At 44.9% G+C, this 20,717-nt stretch overlaps 1 protein-coding gene across 1 annotated transcript in view; it reads left to right on the forward strand.

Annotated features, from left to right (window-relative positions):
• The window catches only part of LOC129712547 (multiple C2 and transmembrane domain-containing protein 2-like), a 167,359-nt gene that overhangs the window by 63,711 nt on the left and 82,931 nt on the right, over positions 1 to 20,717 (forward strand). Inside the window, exons 5-8 of the mRNA XM_055661038.1 lie at positions 7,210 to 7,352; positions 9,012 to 9,088; positions 10,554 to 10,665; positions 13,714 to 13,752. Coding sequence (XP_055517013.1) covers positions 7,210 to 7,352; positions 9,012 to 9,088; positions 10,554 to 10,665; positions 13,714 to 13,752 — 371 coding nt within the window. The remainder of the gene's footprint in view (positions 1 to 7,209; positions 7,353 to 9,011; positions 9,089 to 10,553; positions 10,666 to 13,713; positions 13,753 to 20,717) is intronic.

Raw genomic sequence — 20,717 nt, forward strand, 5'->3', positions numbered from 1 at the left:
CCAGGATGAAGGGGAAGTCATAGAAACAAAGACAATAGGTGCAGGATAGGCCATTCGGCCCTTCGAGCCAGCACCGCCATTCAATACGATCATGGCTGATCGTCCAAAATCAGTATAGTTCTCTGCTTTCTCCCCATACCTCTTGTCATAGGCAGTCAAGGGCAGGTGAGTTTGTTGTAAATGGCCCATGTCCTTGTGGCTGGGGATAGAGTGGCAACTTCCCACACCGCGACTGATTCAACTTGAAAGTAAGTTGGTGGGAACAAAGCGGGTTGGAATGCAAAGAGTTTCTGAAGAGGCACTCTGTAATAGCAAGCCTGTTCTTTATTGTGACTTCAGCTAATCGCGTTATTGAGGACAACAGCAAGTGAGTGGCTTTTAAGGAAATGTGCTTATTTTTAAGACAAATCTCCCTTTGTGTTGTTCCATCTTCGGCTTGGACACACATCCCTAGTGTGGGTAGTTATCTGTGAGGCTCGGATGCTCTGACAGGGTGCTTCCCCCCCACGCTACACTGGGATCCAAGCGGCTGCTGTAATCCCATTGGAATATATTACTTGGGGCCGAGAGAGTCAGCTCGGGTTGGCTTTGTGTGCGCCGTAACTTTCAATCGTGGGCTAATTAAGTGCTTGGGCTATCGTTACTAGTTGTATAATTGAATAGCCGGGGCAGCCTGCCCAAGTGCCACATGGATACCGGGGAACATTCCGACTACTCTGCCGACAGGTTGAATAATAGAAAAATAGAAAAGTCTCATTGACTGAATTGTTTTGTTGTTCCCCGTTCTCCTGCCTGGATCGCGTGAGAATATATAACAAAGTTTAACATTTTGAAGTTCTTACTCTCAAAGCTGCTCCTTGTTTTGGACCAACAGCGTTGCTTTCTTTTTTTAAATATATATCCCTTTTTTCCTCTCCTCTCCTCTCCACACAAGCCGCCTAGTTGAGATGTTACTGGTTTGACAGGTGACACTTAGCTTCTGTTCACAATTACCACACATTTTCCTTCCCAATTATTTTACCAACAGTCTAGGTCCACTGACTTGACACTTTCCTTGACCAGCTTTGTGAGTTATAATCCGCCTCTATTAACGCCGGTTTTAATATCATCATTCATGCCAGTGTTTTATTATTCAGCCGCGGAATAGTTGCAACATTATTAGCCTGTCAAATGTTCAGTTCCACCTGTCAGCCAGATTACCCACTCTCCCTTGCACGTAGGGATGTGTCACTGGTGAGCAGAATTTTGAGATGTTCATTTAGTGTTTAATCTGACAGGCATGACAGCTGATCCCAAGACTGCTCTCTGATTAAAGGCAAGCCTGAAATCGCACTCCATCTCCCCCCTACCCCTCCAAAGCTAGAGCAGAACGCTAAAGCTTGCTTTGAACGTTACTCCAGGTAGATTTGCATCCCATCCACGCAAATTAAACCAACCTTGTGATCAGATGGCTTTGTTATTAAGGAGTGAGGTCCCTTTCCCATCATTTATTAAGCACAAGAATGTGATACGGTCATAAAGATTTTATTTTTAAAGTCCAAATACCACACAAAGTCTTTCAGCCATCGTTGAGTAGCTGTTCAAGCCGTTAGTTCCATCTTGGGTGTCTGGGAAATGTTTAGCGGTTGTGATATTTACAGAAGAAATAGAATGGCACGGTGGCGCAGCGGTAGAGTTGCTGCCTCACAGCGCCAGAGATCCCAGTTCGATCCTGACAACGGGTGCTGTCTGTACAGAGTTTGTACGCTCCCCCCGTGACCTGCGTGGTCCGGGTGCTCCGGTTTCCTCCCACACTCCCAAAGACGTGCAGGTTTGTGGGTTAATTGGCTTCAGTAAATTGCCCCAAGTGTGTCGGATGGAACAAGTGTATGGGGTAATCGCTGGTCTGCGTGGACTCGGTGGGCCGAAGGGCCTCTTTCCACGCTGTATCTGCAAAGTCTTAAGGAAAGTAAACTTGTGTTGTTCCTTGCATTTTATTCCTGAGATCCAATGCCATCGACATAACGTATGCAGTTGGAGCAGAATCTTTGCTGCTCACAATGGTGAATAAAACTGCTGCTGAAGCCTTGCTTCTTCCCATTGAGTCCACACACAAGGTTAGAAGTTGCTCAGCCACTTCTCAGCATCTGCACACAATGGTGTCTGTCTTGTCGCTTGTGTGTGTGGTGGAAAGACTGGTGGAAACAGGGCCGCGATGTGAACACTCTTTCCTTGACCCCATTCCCCAGTGAGGAACCAAATGTTTGTTTTTTTTAAAAAGGTACCTCCGTGCCTGAGGTGTGGGCGAGGTGAAAATATTACTGATGCAAAATATTCTGGCTTGTTTAAATGGTGGCACTTGTGAATGCATTTACGGAAACTATCAACCCATTTTAAATGCTATGGAAGTGTGAATTTCCCCGAATCATTCACATTTTATTATTTTTTTTTTAAATTTTATTTTTATTAGCAGTACAGTAAATCACATTAACACATCGCATATATCTTATTACATTATGTTGTACCACTTCATTTTTTGAGCTTTAAAAGAGAAAGAAATAAAAGAAGTAAGAAAAGTAAGCAAGAATCGTGAAAGTGCAGGAAAGTGTTGTGAGAAAAGGACCCCTTAGGGAAGGAATTAGAAGGAGGAAAGAAATAAAGGAAAAAAAAGGAAAAAAGGAAAATCAGTCGCTCTATTGTAACACAAAACTCTGCAAAAAAGGATATACCAACCATGTTTTTAATAAAAATGTATTTTATAACCCCCATTACCCGGTCCTGGTAGCCTTTATATTTTAACTTATTATTGCACCTTAGCTTGTAATAGTTCCATAAATGCAGACCACGTCTTTTGGAAGTGATCTGCTTTGCCTGCTAGGAGGAGTCTCATCTCTTCCAAGTGTAATGTTTCGAACATGTTTGAAATCCACATTTAGCAAATCTAATATCATACTTATATAATATTATATTGAATATAGAAATACCTACAACAGATAATATTAGAAGAGATTGGGAACAAGAATTAGCTATAAAAATTTCAAAAGAGAGCTGGGATAAACACTTAATATATGTGCTCGATCAACGTACGACATACTCTAATCCAATGTAAAACATTACACAGACTATATTATTCAAAAACTAAAATAAATAAACTCTTCCCCAATGTCTCACCCATTTGTGATAAATGTCAGGTACAAGAAGCTAACATAGCGCACTCTTTTGTTTTCTGTACAAAAATTCAAAAATTCTGGAACGAAATATTTGAAATCTTTACAAAATTATTTAAAACAAAACTTCTACCCAGAGTAGAATGGATCATTTTTGGAATATCGGAAGGTAACCCTGAATTAAATATGTTTCAAAAGAACGTACTTAATTATGGGCTAATAATCGGAAAAAAGCTTATACTTAAATTTTGGAAAAATGCTCCAATACCAACAACATCATTCTCATTTTAACATGCCCCTTTAAACATCTTAAAATAAACCCCCCAGATCGTGAGAATAATTCACTGTGTCGAGCAGCATCTGTGAAGGCAAAATGTACATGGTGTCTGGGTTTTTGTTCCAGATTCCAGTCTCTTTAAACTAAGTTTATCTCAGTTTAGTTTAGAGATTCAGCACGGAAACAGGCCATTTGGTGGGGTGATGCCTGTACGGTCGTGTGTAGTCGCCCACAGAGTTGTAACGTTTTCTAGTCCCCGCTGGATTTTCAACATGTTGAAGATTTTCGGAGACCTGCTGCGACTATGACGGGTGCCGGCCAGTCGCCGAAAAAATCACGCAAGTGGGACAGGCCCTTTAGGCAGCAACTCTACCGCTGTGTCATCCTGTTCATCCAAGTCTTAATGAGACAAAATTGTGACATAGGATTGGATCAGAAACATTAACTCGATTTCTCCCTCATCGGATGCTGAGTTCATGAGTTCTGGGGAGCAGGATTAGCCATTCGGCCCATCAAGTCTATTCTGTCATTCAATCATGGCTGATCTATCTCCCTGTCATCTCCATTCTCCTGCCTTCTCCCCGTAACCCCTGACACCCGCACTGATGCACGTGGTAGACCATGTCAATTGGCAGAATCTTTATTCACAAAGTATAGTAATCCTATTTCACACTTGAAAATGGAGGAGAAAGCGTACAAGATGAAACGAGTTAGAGTTGGTGTGAGATGACGGAGATCGTTCTTTGTAAATGTGGAAGTTAAGTAAACTGATTACTTTGTAAAATTGATTCTCAATTGGCTATTAGGTAACTTTCTGTCGGTCTTATTGCCTCTATTTTCTTTTCCTAATTCCTTTTGCTGAGAAATTCATTGGTGCATGGTTATTTTTGCAACATAAGGCCTTAAGACAAGGGGGCAGTCTATACATGATTACAATCAAGCCCAGTCCATAGTGTACAGCTCCATGGTGGCGCAGCGGTAGAGTTGCTGCCTTACAACACTTGCAGCGCCCGAGTCCCGGGTTCGATCCTGACTACGGGCGCTGTCTGTACGGAGTCTGTACGTTCTTCCCCGTGACCGCGTGGGTTTTCTCCGAGGTCTTCAGTTTCCTCCCACACTCCAAAGACGTACAGGTTTGTTGGTTAATTGGCTTGGGTTTGTGTACTTGGTATAAGTGTAAATTGGCCCTGGTGTATGTAGGCTTAATGTGCAGGGATCACTATGGACTCGGAGGGCCGAAGGGCCTATTTCTGCACTGTATCTCTAAACTAAACTAACGGGAATAACGTTGATTGCAAGATAAGTTCTGATTAGTTTGAAGGACTCTGATGATGTGGATGGGAAGTCAGGACCGCTCTCCCAGCTGGTGAGAGGATGGTTCAGTTTACAGCTGGGGAAAAAAACTGTCCCTGGATCTGGAGGTGTGAGTTTTCACACTTCTGTACCTCTTGCCTGAGGGGAGAGGGGAGAAGAGGGAGTGGCTGGGGTGAGACTTCATTATGGCAATGTTTAAGAAGGAACTGCAGATGCTGGAAAAATCGAAGGTAGACCAAAATGCTGGAGAAACTCAGCGAGTGAGGCAGCATCTATGGAGCGAAGGAAATAGGTGACGAGGCCCTTCTTTACTTTGCAGCACTTAGTGATTGGACTAGATGATTTAGAAGGGTTCCAACCAGAAGCATCACCTATTCCTTTTCTCCAGAGATGTTGCCAGACCCCGCAGTGGGAGGCCCGTTACAGACTCCAGACCTAATCCGCGAGTTCAGAAGAGTTTGCCCTCGACTCGTACTCGCAGCATGGTCGACACAATGTCATTGGAGGTCTTCGTAACTCTCCTTCATGCTTGAGAGTAGTCCCCGCGTACTCGAGGCCTCAGCTAGGTCACGGTGCACATGCTGAAAAATGCCCGCGAGTAAAAAAAGGTCGCAATGGAAAAAAATTCGCTACTTTTTTTTTACTCGTAGGTTTAATCAGGGTAGGTCGTAGTAGGTCGGCATGTTAGTCGTAGGTAATCAAGTGTAATCAGAGGTGGTCGTAGATAGTTTTCATCATAGTCGAAGGGAGGTCGCAGGAGATCGTCTTCACTCTCCACTATTCGGTGTCCAATTTTAACGTGGCTAGTCGTAGCTAGTCTTCAACATAGTCAAAGGAGGTGGAAGGAGGTCTTCAACATGACACTTTTTTCAAATTCTCCTAAACTCTTCTAAACTTGCCAATCAGGTAGCCGCAGTGGGACAGCCCCTTTGTTAAACTAAACTTGGTTTGTTGGCCACTAGTTCTCTAACAGCATTTTAAATAATGAATCACAGTGAGTATAGATGCTGTTTCCCAAAGCAGGCAGCAAAGAGGAGACATATTCCTTCCTGTCATGGGCGATCAGATTTGCTCAGATCATTGTCGATGGGACAGAGAGACTGCTCTCCCTTGTCTCGGCCGTTAACAACTCACAGCTCCGACAGCCCGCCTGCCCATGCACAGGTCATCCTCAGCTCTGGCTGTGATTTGGCAGCCAGCTTCTCCTCCTCTTCAAAGTTACTCTGACAGCAGCCAGGCGCTGAATTCCTTTCCTCTGGCTCCCCCACTCACTCTGCGCGCTGCCTCAATGTCTCTGAAAAGTCTGAAGAAGGGTCTCGACCCGAAACGTCACCCATTCCTTCTCTCCTGAGATGCTGCCTGTCCTGCTGAGTTCCTCCAGCGTCTGTGTCTATCTCTGAAACGTCAGGCTGGCAGCCCTATGCTTGAAGGGGGAATATTGTGTTGTGGGTTGTACTAGTTTCACTGTCGTCCGGTTGAGTTCCACTGTCTGTATCCCTTCATTATCATCTATCTCTCCCCCCCCCCCCCCCCCCCCCCCCCCCCCCCCCCAGCCAACAACGGACCATTGTGGGCTCCACATTTCCTTGTTCATTGTTGATTTTTGCGTATTTTCCGTTCATTTGTCCCAAGTACTGTCTATATCGTATCTAAGACGTACGAGGCGAATTAGGCCATTCGGCCCATCTCTCACCATTCTCGTTTTCCTCCTGACCATAGCTAACAATGGCCTGTATCATCGACACTTATTTTGCATATTGTTCATTCATTTGTTTTACATCACCATCTATATCTCCCCTTCCCCCCGACTCTCAGTCTGAAGAAGGGTCTCGACCCTAAATGTCACCCATTCCTTTTCTGCAGAGATGCTGCCTTGCCGGCTGAGTTTGTGTCTATGAGGAAGAAATAATGTTTGTGTAACATCTTGTATCACCTTTGTATTGAGCACGAGGGCCAGTATTGTCTAGGGAGCTTCACCAGCTGGATTTCCACAAGACCAGATGATGTCGGAGTAGAATTAGGCCATTCGGCCCATCAAGTCTACTCTGACATTCAATCATGGCTGATCTATCTTTCCCCATTCTCCCAACCCCATTCTCCTGCCTTCACCCCAAAACCTTTGAAGCCCTGAACCTATAAATCTCTGCTTTAAAAAAAAAAACCCAAATGACTTGGCCTCCCCAGCCGTCTGTGCAATGAATTTCACAGATTCACCACCCTCTGGTTAAATAAATTCTTCCTCCATCTCCTTTCTGAAGGGAGCAAGTCCTGCCCAATGAGGTAGATAGTAGTTCAGCACTGCTGTCTGGTTGTGGTAGGATGATTCAGTTGCCTATAACAGCGGGGAAGAAGCTGTCCGTGAATCTGGAGGTGTGCGTTTTTACAATTTACAATTCTATCACCCGCGGACTCGAAGGAAATGCCAAGAAACCGTTGTGGCGATATTTAACATCTATATTTGTTCACTTTCAGGCACGAGTGATCCATACGTCAAGTTTAAACTTGCTGGGAAGACTTTGTACAAGAGCAAGATTGTTTACAAAAACCTGAATCCTCGCTGGGACGAAACCTTTGTTGTTCCAGTCAAGAACTTAAATCAAAAGCTTTATGTCAAGGTAAACAAAACTCTGCCAAAGCGTTCTTTTGCGTTTTACCAAGATTTCCTCCCACATTCTGTAAAGGGCCTGTCCCACTTGCACGACCTAATTCACGACCTTTTTTACCCGTGTACAAAGCTGGCACCCGTTATAGTCACAGCAGGTCGCCGAAAAATTTCAACATGTTGAAAATCCAGCGGTGACCAGAAAAAGGTACGACTCTTTGGGCGACTACTCACGACCCCGTGACAGGAACGGGGAACTGATTCTGGATGATCAGCCATGATCATACTGAGTGGTGGTGCTAGCTCGAAGGGCCGAATGGCCGACTTGCACCTATTTTCTATGTTTCCATGAGACCTGGAAAGAGGACAGACTGTGTAGTAAGGAACTGCAGATGCTGGTTTACACCGAAGATAGACGCAAAAATAGCTAACGTTTTGGGTCGAAAACCTGAAGGAAACTGGAGATATGAAAAGGATCAGAACATATCGGAGCTGGCATCGAAGACCAAGGAGAGGTGGAGCCCACAATGGTCTATTGTTGGCTGTGGAAGAGGTGATAATGAACGAATATGTATTTTTCGGTGACCTGATACATCAGTCAACAATGCCGGCAGTCTCCGAAAAAATCACCAAGTGTGACAGGCCCTTTAGTGCTGCTGGGCTGCAGAGTAATTAGACAACAGGGAACGAGACTGATGGGGTTTCCCTGCTGGCAAGGAATGGGTAAAAGGGCCACATCCTGCGCTGTAATATGTTTGTCAAATCTCATTTGGAATGATTGATTTATGAACCTATATTTGACTGTTGAATGGGCATCACACTGCTTCCACCATGCCAGACAAATCATCTTGTGTTTTGATCAACTTTTTTTTTTTTCCGACTAATCACATTTTGTTAAATTAATAATTTTCTTTAGACTTTAGAGATACAGTGTGGAAACAGGCCCTTCGGCCCACTGGGCGATCGCCCCGCATGCTAACCCTATCCTACACACTCGGGACAATTTACAATTTTGCAGAAGCCAATTAACATACAAACCTGTATGAATTTGGAGTGTGGGAACAACACAGGAGCACTTGGAGAAAACCCACACAGGTCACAGGGAGAACGTGCAAACTCCGTACAGGCAGCATCCGTAGTCGGGATCGAACCTGGGCCTCTGGCGCTGTAATGGTCCTGTCCCACTTGGAGTTTAAAAAAAAAATTTTAGGCAACTGCTGGCGACTGTCATAGTCGTAGCGGGTCGCCCGAAATACTGGCGCCAACCTACGTCACCCTGGCGACAAACTACAACAGCACCAACGTCAGGAGAAGTCAAGCTACGCTCATTGGCATCAAACCCAGTGTCAGCGAAAATTGTTAAAAATTTAGCAGCGACCAGTAAGACGCTACGACTTTTTGCACGACTGAGGAGACGTTCACCGGCGAACATGTGGTCGCCTGTAGTTGCCCAAAAAAAACTCCTAAGTGGGACAGGCCCATAAGACAGCAACTTTACCGCTGCGACACCGTGGTCCTGTGTGGCTCGGCAGAACATTAAACCTTCTCATGTACGTGTCAGTGCAGGAACTGGCACTTCAAATTTGAGTAGAAAAATGTTCTATATTATCCTCTAGTTTGTAGTAAACTTATTGTGATGGCAATAACAAGTCTGCAATCTCTCTGCTAACAGGTATATGACCGAGACTTGGCCACTGACGATTTCATGGGGTCTGCATATCTCAATCTCAATCATCTTGAAATAAACAGGTAATACACTTTGACTCTTTGTGCTATCGTTCAACCACCGTGTCAGATAATACCTACAGAGTGTTTAAACTTCATGGAGTGAGTGATTGATGACTGAACAGCACACTACCTGAGCTCCGTAAATCAGATTGAAGCTAAGCAAATAAGATGCAAAGCACTCCGATTCTGTCATCTGAGACCGAGTGCTATTAAAAGCCCAACATTGTTTGCCAGCCGTGAGAATTCAAGGGCTATAAATTATAACTTGATGGAGACCGGAATTAGAACTGTTAGATCTAAAAGAGCTAACGTCGGGCTAAACTTCTGCCAAAGTTTTAAAAGACCGTGTTAATAGATTGACTAAACCCACAGTGGAATAGTGAAAGTGCTGACGGCTGATGTAACCTTCTGATTTTAGGTTCAATTAGACCCCGTGCTTCCAAGCGAGCAGTGATAGACAATTACCTAAAATTATAGCCGATGGAAGATGAATGTGTGGAATTAGGGAAAGGTCATTTGGCCCATCATACCTGTGGCAGGTTTTTTACATGATGTCTGGTTTCTATGCTGGGAAACGAGAAGATACCACATATAAAAAACAACGTGTAGGAAAGAACTGCAGATGCTGGTTTAAATTGAAGGTTGACACAAAATGCTGGAGTAACTCAGCGAGACAGGCAGCATCTCTGGAGAGAAGGAATGGGTGACGTTTCAGGTCGAGATCCTTCTTCATACGTCAGTCTAGACCCGAAATGACACCCATTCCTTCTCTCCTGTCCTGCTGAGTTACTCCAACATTTTGTATCTAGCTAACAGAAAACTTGACAGGTACGATGGGCCAAATGGCCTTTTCCTAATTCCACGCATCAATCTTCCATTGAGTTCTCTCCATTGTAAGATCACGTTTCAACTTCACCATTAGTATGCTGAGGAGGACCTTGTCATAATGATAAGATCCTTCTCAGTAGACTATTGGTAAATCGGACACCCTTGTTCCTCCACCAGGGAGAGCTCTATGGGTACCACTCCAAAAGTCTCTATCCATCATTTGTTCCTTGAGAGAGCAGTTTTCCCCTCTCTCTCAATACATCTCTCCATATCGCCGTCTCTATCTCTCGTTCCTCTTTCCCCGGACTCCCGGTCTAAAGAAGGGGTTCAACCCCAAAATGTCATCTATTCCTTTTCCCCAGAGATGCTGCCTGACCCGCTGAGTTACTCCTGCTTTTTGTGTCCATCTTTCCTTTGGGACTGGTGCATTGGGAAGTCAAACTAAATATAATCTCATTGAAGCAGGGCCATCCGATTCCTCGCTGTCTCCTTGTGTAGCACCCTGTTCATATTGTACTAATCAGTGGCCAGCAAAATGGTTCAAATTTCCCCTTTCTGACATTGATTGGGGGTAAATGACATCTAACATGTTCACCAGAAGAAGTTGTGTGCGAGAATGGGAAGATATTTTTCGATTGTGGAGTTGTTTTTCTTTCAGCGCTGTGCGGAAAGAGTTGCAGCTCGATGATCCAAACAGTCTGGAGGACTACATGGGAGAAATAGTCCTGGAGTTAAAACTAATCAACAAGCCATGTGAAAGTAGCAGGAAGGTGAGTAAAAGGTTCTAAGGCTACTACATTTTTGTATTTGTTGATTAATGTACTATTAGTATATTTCCATCACTGGTTCTAGCAGTGGGAGATATCAGGACAGCCTCAGAATAAAATGATGTACCTTCAGAATGGAGATGAGGAGGCATTTCTTTAGTCGGAGGGTGGTGAATCTGTGGAGTTCATTGCCACAGATTGTGATGTGGGATAGACACAATGCTGGAGTAACTCAGCGGGACAGGCAGCATCTCTGGAGAGAAGGAATGGGTGACGTTTCGGGTCGAGACCCTCCTTCAGATCTGAAGAAGTCTATCTTTGGTTTAAACCAGTGTCTGCAGTTCCTTCATATCCAAGTCAGTGGGAATTCTGAAGGCAGAGATTACTAGGTTCTTGATTAGTAAGGGTGTCAAAGGTTGGTAAGGATCTCGAATGTTGCAGGAAGAGGGGAGGAGAATGGGGTTGGGTGGGAAAACTAGGTCAGCCGGGGTTCAATGGTAGAGTAGACTCGATGGGATGAATAGCCTAATTCTGTTTCTGTGTCTTATAGTCTTATGATCTTATTGGAGAAACAGCACCATGTATTCTGCTGGGGTAGCTTACAACCCAATGGTATAGACATCAAATTCTCCAATTTTTGGTAATCCCCACCCCCCCACCTTTTTCCCCTTCCCTGTTCCTTGTGTCCCACCCAGGGGCACACCCATTCCCTCCCACTATCCTTTCCCCCTTCCACCTCTATCCCTTCCTCTGGTGTCACACTTTGTTCCTCCTCTCTCTTCATCTCGCATCATCTTGTCTCCTTCTCGTGTCTAACCTTTGTCTGTCCATGTGGCAATCCAACTCCCCCTCCCCACCTATGCACCTGTCTGTGGCTTGGCAGGCTTTATTCCACCATTCCCCTTTTCCTGCTTTCTCCCCCAACCCCTTCCCAACAATCATCAGCCTGAAAAAGGTTTCCACACCTGAAGCATCCCCCATCATGTCCCCCACAGAGATGCTACCTGACCTACTGAAATACTCCAGCACTTTTTGGTTTCTTTTTTGTAAACCAGCATCTGCAGTTCCTTTTACCACCATTTATTAGCCATGGATGCATTTTGATAATCGACTTTCTATCCCAGGATTAATGTTGAGTCTTGGGTACACGTCGAGCATCGATACGTTGCAGGAAATCTACTGTTGAACAACTTGGGTTAGTTTATTGTCATGTGTACCGAGGTACAGTGAAAAGTTTTTGGTGTGAACTAACCAGTCAGCAGAAAGACAACACATGATTACAATAGATCCATTTACAGGGTACAGATACATGATAAAGGGAATAATGTTTAGTGCAAGGTAAAGTCAGTAAAGTCTGATCAAATGTGTAGGAAGGAACCAACTGCAGATAATGGTTTAAACCATAGATGGACATAAATGCTGGAGTAACTCAGCGGGTCAGGCAGCATTTCTAGAGGGAAGGAAATGGGTGATATTTCAGGTCGAGACCCTACTTCAGATCTGCCTTCAGTCTCAAGAAAGGTCTCGACCTGAAACGTCACCCACTCCTTCTCTCCAGAGATGCTACCCGTCCCACTGAGTTACTCCAGCATTTTGTGTCTATCTTTAGTCCGATGAAAGACAGTAGGAGGTGGACAGAAATGCTGGAGAAGCTCAGCGGTTGAGGCAGCATCTATGGAGCGAAGGAATATTCCTTCTCTCCATAGATGCTGCCTCACCCGCTGAGTTTCTCCAGCATTTTTGTCTACCTTCGATTTTTTTTCCAGCATCTGCAGTTCTTTCTTAAACAAAAGACAGTTGAAGGGTCTTCAATGAGGTGGATGGGAGTTGAATAAAGATGATGAGGCTGCTATTCTTTGGGTGATCGCAGACGGTCACAATGTGGGGTATAAACTCGGTTATCATTAGTCATGCAAGAAAATTTGATGCTTTTCAACGGAGCTGCCAGATTGTGTAATTGTGCAGCTAACATGTAGGACAACTCCCGGTGTCGTGCGGTTAGTAAGTCGATGTTCGTGGTTTCCCAGCCACAACATTCCCCAGCGTCAGCATAATGCCGTGTGATAATGCAGTGGGCCCCGCTGCGTCCGACCTGCCTAGATGGAATCAAATTTAATTGATGTGGAGGCCGGTTCTCTGGATGCTTTCAAAAGAGCTAGATAGGGCTCTTAAAAATAGCGGAGTCAGGGGATATGGGGCGAAGGCAGGAACGGGGTACTGACTGGGCATGATCAGCCATGATCACATTGAATGGTGGTGCTGGCTCGAAGGGCCAAATCGGCTACTCCTGCACCTGTTTAAGAAGGAATTGCAGATGCTGGAAAATTGAAGGTAGACAAAAATGCTGGAGAAACTCAGTGGGTGCAGCAGCATCGATGGAGTGAATGAAATGGGCAACGTTTCGGCCCGAAACGTTGCCTATTTCCAGAAGGGTTTCGGCCCGAAACGTTGCCTATTTCCAGAAGGGTTTCTGGACTGCCCCAACATCGGGAACAAGTTTTCTGCCTCCAGTGTGTCCAAACAGGTTAAACAATCCAGATCTTTGAGGGTTAATGTCAATAGACAATAGACAATAGGTGCAGGAGTAGATAGACAAAAATGCTGGAGGAACTCAGCGGGTGCAGCAGCATCTATGGAGCGAAGGAAATAGGCAACGTTTCGGGCCGAAACCCTTCTGGAAATAGGCAACGTTTCGGGCCGAAACGTTGCCTATTTCATTCACTCCATAGATGCTGCTGCACCCGCTGAGTTTCTCCAGCATTTCGTATCTACCTTTGGTATCACCTCGGCTCATCTCAGACTTGCGTGTTGCAATGTACGGTGAAAGAGCCAGTTCATGAGGAGAAGATCCACAGAGATGGATGGCCAAAAGGCATGCACCTTCTGGGCAATGCTGTATGTAGACTCGGGCATGCTTTGGTGAGTGTTGTCATGTATGTTGGGTGCCTTTAGGAATAGCTAATTAAACATTAACAACCATCTCCCTTTCTTCCTTTCCTCTGTCTTATCTCCTGCCTCCTGTGATGCCTCGTGTACCCTTGGCCTCCACAGTCCAGTCAAGTAAGGAAAAAACGGGGGGCCACCACAAAGGTAAGGCATTGCTCTTTCATTCATCTTCCCCATGCTTTCATCAGCCCAATGTTTAAAATAAAAGAAACTGGTTCTATCTATCACTTCTAGGCTAAGATGGCATTGGTGCAATAGCTTATATATATTTTAGGCTAATATGCAATTTCTTAATGTATCTTTGTAATTCTTTGTACTGTTTGATGTGTATATGGACCTGTGTCTGAAATAAAGCTTTAATTAATTATCAGCCTAGTTTGGAAGCAAAATGCTCTAGTCTTCACTCCTTCAAGGACACACTGTGTTGCCAATGTATCAGGCCAACCAATAGGTGACTGTGGCCAAGATGGACGCAACACACTGGAGCAACTCAGCGGGTCACGGTGGTGCAGCGGTAGAGTTGCTGCCTTACAGCGAATGCAGCGCCAGAGACCCAGGTTCGATCCTGACTACGGGTGCTGTCTGTACGGGGTTTGTACGTTCTCCCCGTGACCTGCGTGGGTTTTCTCCGAGATCTCCGGTTTCCTCCCACACTCAAGGCGGGTTGCAGGTTTGTAGGTTAATGGGCTTGGTAAATGTAAAAATTGTCCCTAATGGGTGTAGGATGGTGTCAATGTGCGGGGATCGCTGGGCTGGGCAGAATCGGTGGGCCGAAAGGCCTGTTTCCGCGCTGAACCCCTAACCTAACCATACTCTTAAAAACAAACAAATGGTAATAGTGCAAAAACACAAAACCAATGTACCAATTCTATGTTGTTCATGGCTATTTCTCCACACCTCTCTCTCTTCCAAACATCTATGGAGCGAAGGACTGAAGAAGGGTTTCGGCCCGAAACGTTACCTATTTCCTTCGCTCCATAGATGCTGCTGCACCCGCTGTGTTTCTCCAGCATTTTTGTGTACCTTCCAATACACTTATTACTGGAGACCAGGCAATGATGCTCTGGTTTCTGAAGTGGACGTAGCTGTATTATATGCTGTGTTTTGCAACCCTGGAAATTACAAAAGCATGTAACATCATGAACAAATACATGCAGGATCAATTTCAGCAACTCTTGCAATCTTCCTCATTTACACATCTGTTCTCATTATTTCCTTGCCTGGCCCAGTGTCCGATTCCCGCCAACAGCGTGAGTCGGCGCCACCTTGAGAGATTCTGCGGTTAAATATCCCGTGTCAATGCAAGTTGTTGACTCATTCACTGGTGCTCAATCACTTCTCCCACTTGCAACGTAGTTTAGGAGCATGGCTGTGTGGCTTTGCAGCTTCTGCATCTCATCATGTGAACAGGAGGCAACTGTCTCAGAAACCAGGAACTGCAGATGCTGGTTTACACAAAAGGGAAACAAAGTGCTGAAGTAACTGCAAATTGGAGGAACAGCACCTCATATTCCGCCTGGGCAGCTTTCATCCTGATGGCATGAATGTTGAATTCTCCCAATTTTGCTAGCCCTTGTTGTCTCCTCCTTTCCTTAACCCTCGAGCTGTCTCCTCCCATCCCCCCCGCCCTCGGGCACCTCCTCCTCCCCTTTTTCCTTCCTTCTCCCCTCCCACCCCCCATCAGTCTGAAGAAAATGTTTCGGCCCAAAACGTCGCCTGTTTTCTTCGCTCCATAGATGCTGCTGCACCCGCTGAGTTTCTCCAGCAATTTTGTGTACCTGCTGAAGTAACTCAACAGGTCAACAGGTCAGGCGGTTCCTTGGGGTTGGACAGGCTAGATGCAGGAAGATTGTTCCAGATGTTGGGGAAGTCCAGATCAAGGGGTCACAGTTTAAGGATAAGGGGGAAATCTTTTAGGACCGAGATGAGGAAAACATTTTTCACACAAAGAGTGGTGAATCTCTGGAATTCTCTGCCACAGAAGGTAGTTGAGGCCAGTTCATTGGCTATATTTAAGAGGGAGTTAGATGTTGCCCTTGTGGCTAAAGGGATCAGAGGGTATGGAGAGAAGGCAGGTACGGGATACTGAGTTGGATGATCAGCCATGATCATATTGAATGCCGGTGTTGACCTGAAGGGCTGAATGGCCTACTCCTGCACCTATTTTCTATGTTTCTATGCCGCAACATATGCTGCCTGACGTGCTAAGAGAATGATCCCTCTTGGCTTGAGATCCCACCAATGCCGAAACTTGTCTGTGGCCAAAGAGAGACACAAAGTGTTGGAGTAACTCAGCGGGTCAGGCAGCACCTCTGGAGAAAAAGGATGGGTCACTTTACAGTTTGGGACACTTCCTCAGACTGATAGTTGGGTCCCGACCCGAAACGTGACCCATCCTTTTTCTCCAGAGATGTTGCCTGACCCGCTGAGTTACTCCAACACTTTGTGTCTAACTTTGCTATAAACCAGCATCGGCAGTTCATTGATTCAGCAGAATCCTGGAGTTTTTTATTTTGTTTTTTTTTTTAATATTTTATTTTATTAGAAGTAAGTACAGTCATATGGCACCAAAGTGCCTAATATATATTTTCATAATACATTTTATGTACAACTTTTTTTTTTTGTTACATTGAAAAAAGATGAGAATAAGAAAAATAAGTTATATAGTAAAGGATAGAAAGATGTGAAATATATAGTGTGTGAAGAAAGAAAACGAGTAAATGCAGAAAGTTGAGAGAGAAAATAGTGAAAATAAAATAAAAGGAAAAAGAAAAGGAGATCATTATTTATAATCTTGACCAACCCTCGTCCAGTCCTGAAACAGTTATTTTTTTACAATTGTGTTGCACCATATGATTCCAAAAAAACAACAAATGGAGACCAACTCGTTATGAATTGGTCTGATTTATCCATTAGGAGGAATCGCATTTCCTCAAGATGAGCGGTGTCCAACATACTTGCAATCCACATTTTAAGCGTTGGTATTGATGTACCCTTCCAAAATTTAAGTATTAATTGTTTTGCTATTATTAAACCATAGTTAAGGAATAGATTTTGAGATGTGTTCAATTTATTCCCAACTTCCATTACACCAAATATAATCATTTCAGTATTGGGTTCCATTCTTGTCTTGATTAATTTTGTAAATATTTCAAAAATATAATTCCAAAATCTATAAAGTTTATGCAGGAAACTAAGGAGTGTGTTATAGAATCCTGGAGTTGAACTGAGAACAACTGCACTTGATAATGGCGTGGAAACAGGCCCTTCGGCCCACCGAGTCCGTGCCGACCAGCGATCACCCCATCCATTCGCACTATCCTACACACTAGGGACAACTTACAGTTTTTACAGAAGCCAATTAACCCGCAAAACTGGAGTGCGGGAGGAAATCGGAGAAAACCTATGTGGTCACGGGGAGAACGTACAAACTCCGTACAGACAGCACCCGTAGTCAGGATCGAACCCGGGTCCCTGGCGCTGTGAGGCAGCAACTCTACCGCTGTCCTATCTTATTTTTGTGACGTCTTTCTGTTCCGGTGCAAGTTGAAGGTGTTTAGCTCCACAAACGGTCAACAAAGCAGCCTCGCTCTGACCACAAGCAGCGAGTCCTTCTGGCCTATTGCTGACTGACCATGGACTGAAACAGTGTCGGCGTGTGAACACTAGGGGGTGGTGTTGATCCAGTGTTCAATGATGTCGTTCAGCCATTAAGTATTAATTAGAATTTCAAACTGAATCCAAGTAACTTTCATTATTTGTGGCTGCTGCTTCACGCCTTCTTTTGCAATTCTCTTATTTTACAAAGCTTTACCTATGACAAATGCTCGATTATCTTAAGAGTTCTCAAAGATTAAAGATCCCTGTGGCTTTGCAGCGAGCGTTGTATTTTCCATTTTATTTTCAATCTAACCACACTGGGTATAATTATTTAAAGCGCTCTGACAGGCCACTAATTAGCAGATCCCACAAATTGTGTCTTGAAAAGGAAATTAAATATTAATAATCTGTCTTTGGAAATTTTTCGAAACTTATTTTTGCATTATTATAGCTATTAGACAATTATTTACCTTCTGAAGATAACTCATCGTGGTGTGTGAATCTGCCCAGATATCAGCTAGCTTAAAAAGCAGAGGTAATTATAGAGTAAATGTCAAGAAACAAAACTGCTGGAAGGGTCCTGTGGGTCAGGCAGCCTCTGTGGAGGCAAAGAGATGGGTGGCTTCCCTTCTTCAAGGTTAGATGGTCAGAACCAAAGATCCTATAGCAGAGCAAGATAGGATCCTTCTAAATGCAATGGGCTGACGTGTAGGACGCAACGAAGCGGAACGTGGGCCTTTTTCCCCATCCATTTCAGTAACCCGACCCGACCCGCAGTATAATCAACGTTGCGGGGGAACAGTTTGTGTTAATAAATTATAATACTGAAAATGAGGAGAGGATTTTTCCCAAATAACTCTTATTTTTACGAGGATGTTTCTGTAACCGGCTTCCGTCTCCACACTAGTATCTTTCTCCGCTACGGGATCTTTGGTGCGGAGACGGAAGCCGGTTTCGGAAATGGGGCCGAAAATGACCCATGAATCTGCCCATGACCGTACTAGGTCTTTTTAGTCGAGTGGACCATCTTGCTCGCTATAGGATCTTTGGTCAGAACTATTGTCCCAGGATGAAAATATTACATACTGGTATCCAATACCAACTACTGCACTGAGTACAGAATGTTGCGGTTGTTTAGGATATTGGTGAGGCCACATTTAGAGTATTGTGTCGGAAGGAACTGCAGGTGCTGATTTACACCGAAGGTAGACACAAAATGCTGGAGTAACTCCGCGGGACAGGCAGCACCTCTGGAGAGATTCAGAGTATTGTGTTCAGTTCTGGGTGCCATGTTATAGGAGTGATGTCCAGCTGCAGAGAAGATTTATGAGGATGTTGTTAGGATTTGAGGGCCTGAGCTATAGGGAGAGGTTGAGCCGGCTGGGACTGTGTTTCTTCTCTGCAAAAAGCCTCCCCTGCACATCTCCTTTAAGCATTGCTCCTCTCACCTAGTCCTGCAGTGTGGAAACAGGCCCCTTGGCCCAACTTGCCCATGCTGACCAACATGTCTCATCTACACTGGTCCCATCGGCCTGCGTTTGGCCGAAAATATCCCTCTAAACTTGTCCCATACATGTACCTGTCTAAATATTTCTTAAACGTTGCGATTGTACCAGCCTTAACTACCTCCTCTGGCAGCTCGTTCCATACACCCACCACTATTTGTGTGGAAATGTTACCCCTCGGGTTCCTATTAAATGTTGCCCCTTAAACCCATGTCCTCTGGTTCTCAATTCCCCTACTCTGGGCACGAGACTCTGTGCGTCTACCCGATGTATTCCTCTCATGATTTTATACACCTCTAAGATCACCCCTGGTCCTCCTGTGCTCCAGGGAATAGAGTCCCAGCCTGCTCAACCTCTCCCACTAGGTTAAATATGTTGGCTTTGGAGTTAGAGTGCGCTTAAAGGGATCAGTGCTTCAGCCCATACTTGACTACAGTGTATCAGGTTTTAAAATCACAGCTTATCTGTACAATATGTACTGGAGGCCCAAGCATGCACTGGTTCACTTACAGAACGTGCCGAAGCTTCAATTTGAATGTGTTGGATGAAACTGTAGATGCTGCTTATGCACCAAAGATAGACACAAAATGCTGGAGTAACTCAGTGGGTCAGGCAGCATCTCTGGAGAGAAGGAATGCTTGACGTTTCGGGTCGAGACCCTGCTTTGAGAATCGGGAGAGGGAGTCTAGAGATATGGAAGGGTATGGTGTGAAAACAACAGATCAAAGCAGACTGTGACAAGGAAAACTTAGAATAGTTCATTGTTAGCTGAGGGGAAGGTGACAGGGAGGCATCTTGTCAGTAAGATGAAGAAGGGTTTCGGCCCGAAACGTTGCCTATTTCCTTCGCTCCATAGATGCTGCTGCACCCGCTGAGTTTCTCCAGCATTTTTGTCTACCTTCGATTTTCCAGCATCTGCAGTTCCTTCTTAAACAGTAAAATGAATCAGAAGGACAATAAAGCTGGTAGTTCCTGTCCTGCCGAGTTAGTCATAGAGTGATACAGTGTGGAAACAGGCCCTTCAGCCCAACTTGCCCACACTGGCCAACACGTCCCAGCTACACTAGTCCCACCTGCCTGCGCTTGGTCCATATCCATCCAAACCTGTCCTATCCGTGTACCTGCCTAACAGTTTCTGAAACGCTGGGATAGCCTCAGCCTCAACTACCTCCTCCGGCAGTTTGTTCCATACACCCACCACCCTTTGAGTTACTCCAGCATGTTGTGTCTATCTCTTCAGTTTGATGTTGCTTTGGACTCTTTTAGCCTTGCAAAGGGTCCAAGTGCCTCACTCCTCTCCGTCAGTGCCCAGAGGAAGTGGCCAGTTGCCATTTCCACCACCTGAGATAAATACCCGGCCTGCTAAAATCCCACCGCGGGCAGAGGCAGGTTTTATAGTGTGGATAAATAATGGTTTAAACATGTGTCACTAACCTCCTGACTGCTTGAAACTCTGATGGTACTTAAGCCAATGAAACTGGTAGAAGATTTCTCTCAGCATGTTCATTACAAGTCCTTTCTTTCCCCAGTATTTACAAGTTGGAAGGTTTCCGTGCGGTTCCCGGAGGTTTTTGTCAGTCTCCCTACCTGCTTCCACTACCTGCAACCTCTGGCAACCACCTGCAACCTCCAGGAACCGCACGGAAACCTAAGTTAGCCCTCTTTCAGCTTGCTAAGGCACACCCTGCTCTGCACACTCACTCCAAATCCATGGACTGGTCCCCAGCTGAGATTTGTCTGAAGGTTATTTGAGGCCTCACTAAAACGGGGTCATTGCCATTAAAAAAAAAGTCACCTGTATCTTCTCAAACGTGAAAAACGAGCCCCATCTCTTCCGGCTATCAAAGTGCGACTGGAATGTATCCCAGCCTTGCCAAGCCTTGCCTTACATGATGACTCTCTGGTGTATTTCAAGGCTACTTTGCTGCTAAGTCTCACTGTTAAGTCTCACTCTTGAGAAATAAGAATGTCTGCCCCCCCCCCCAACGAGACCTTCAAAGAGCT

This window comes from Leucoraja erinacea, chromosome 33, assembly GCF_028641065.1.
Source record: "Leucoraja erinacea ecotype New England chromosome 33, Leri_hhj_1, whole genome shotgun sequence".
Taxonomy (NCBI): Eukaryota; Metazoa; Chordata; class Chondrichthyes; order Rajiformes; family Rajidae; genus Leucoraja; species Leucoraja erinaceus.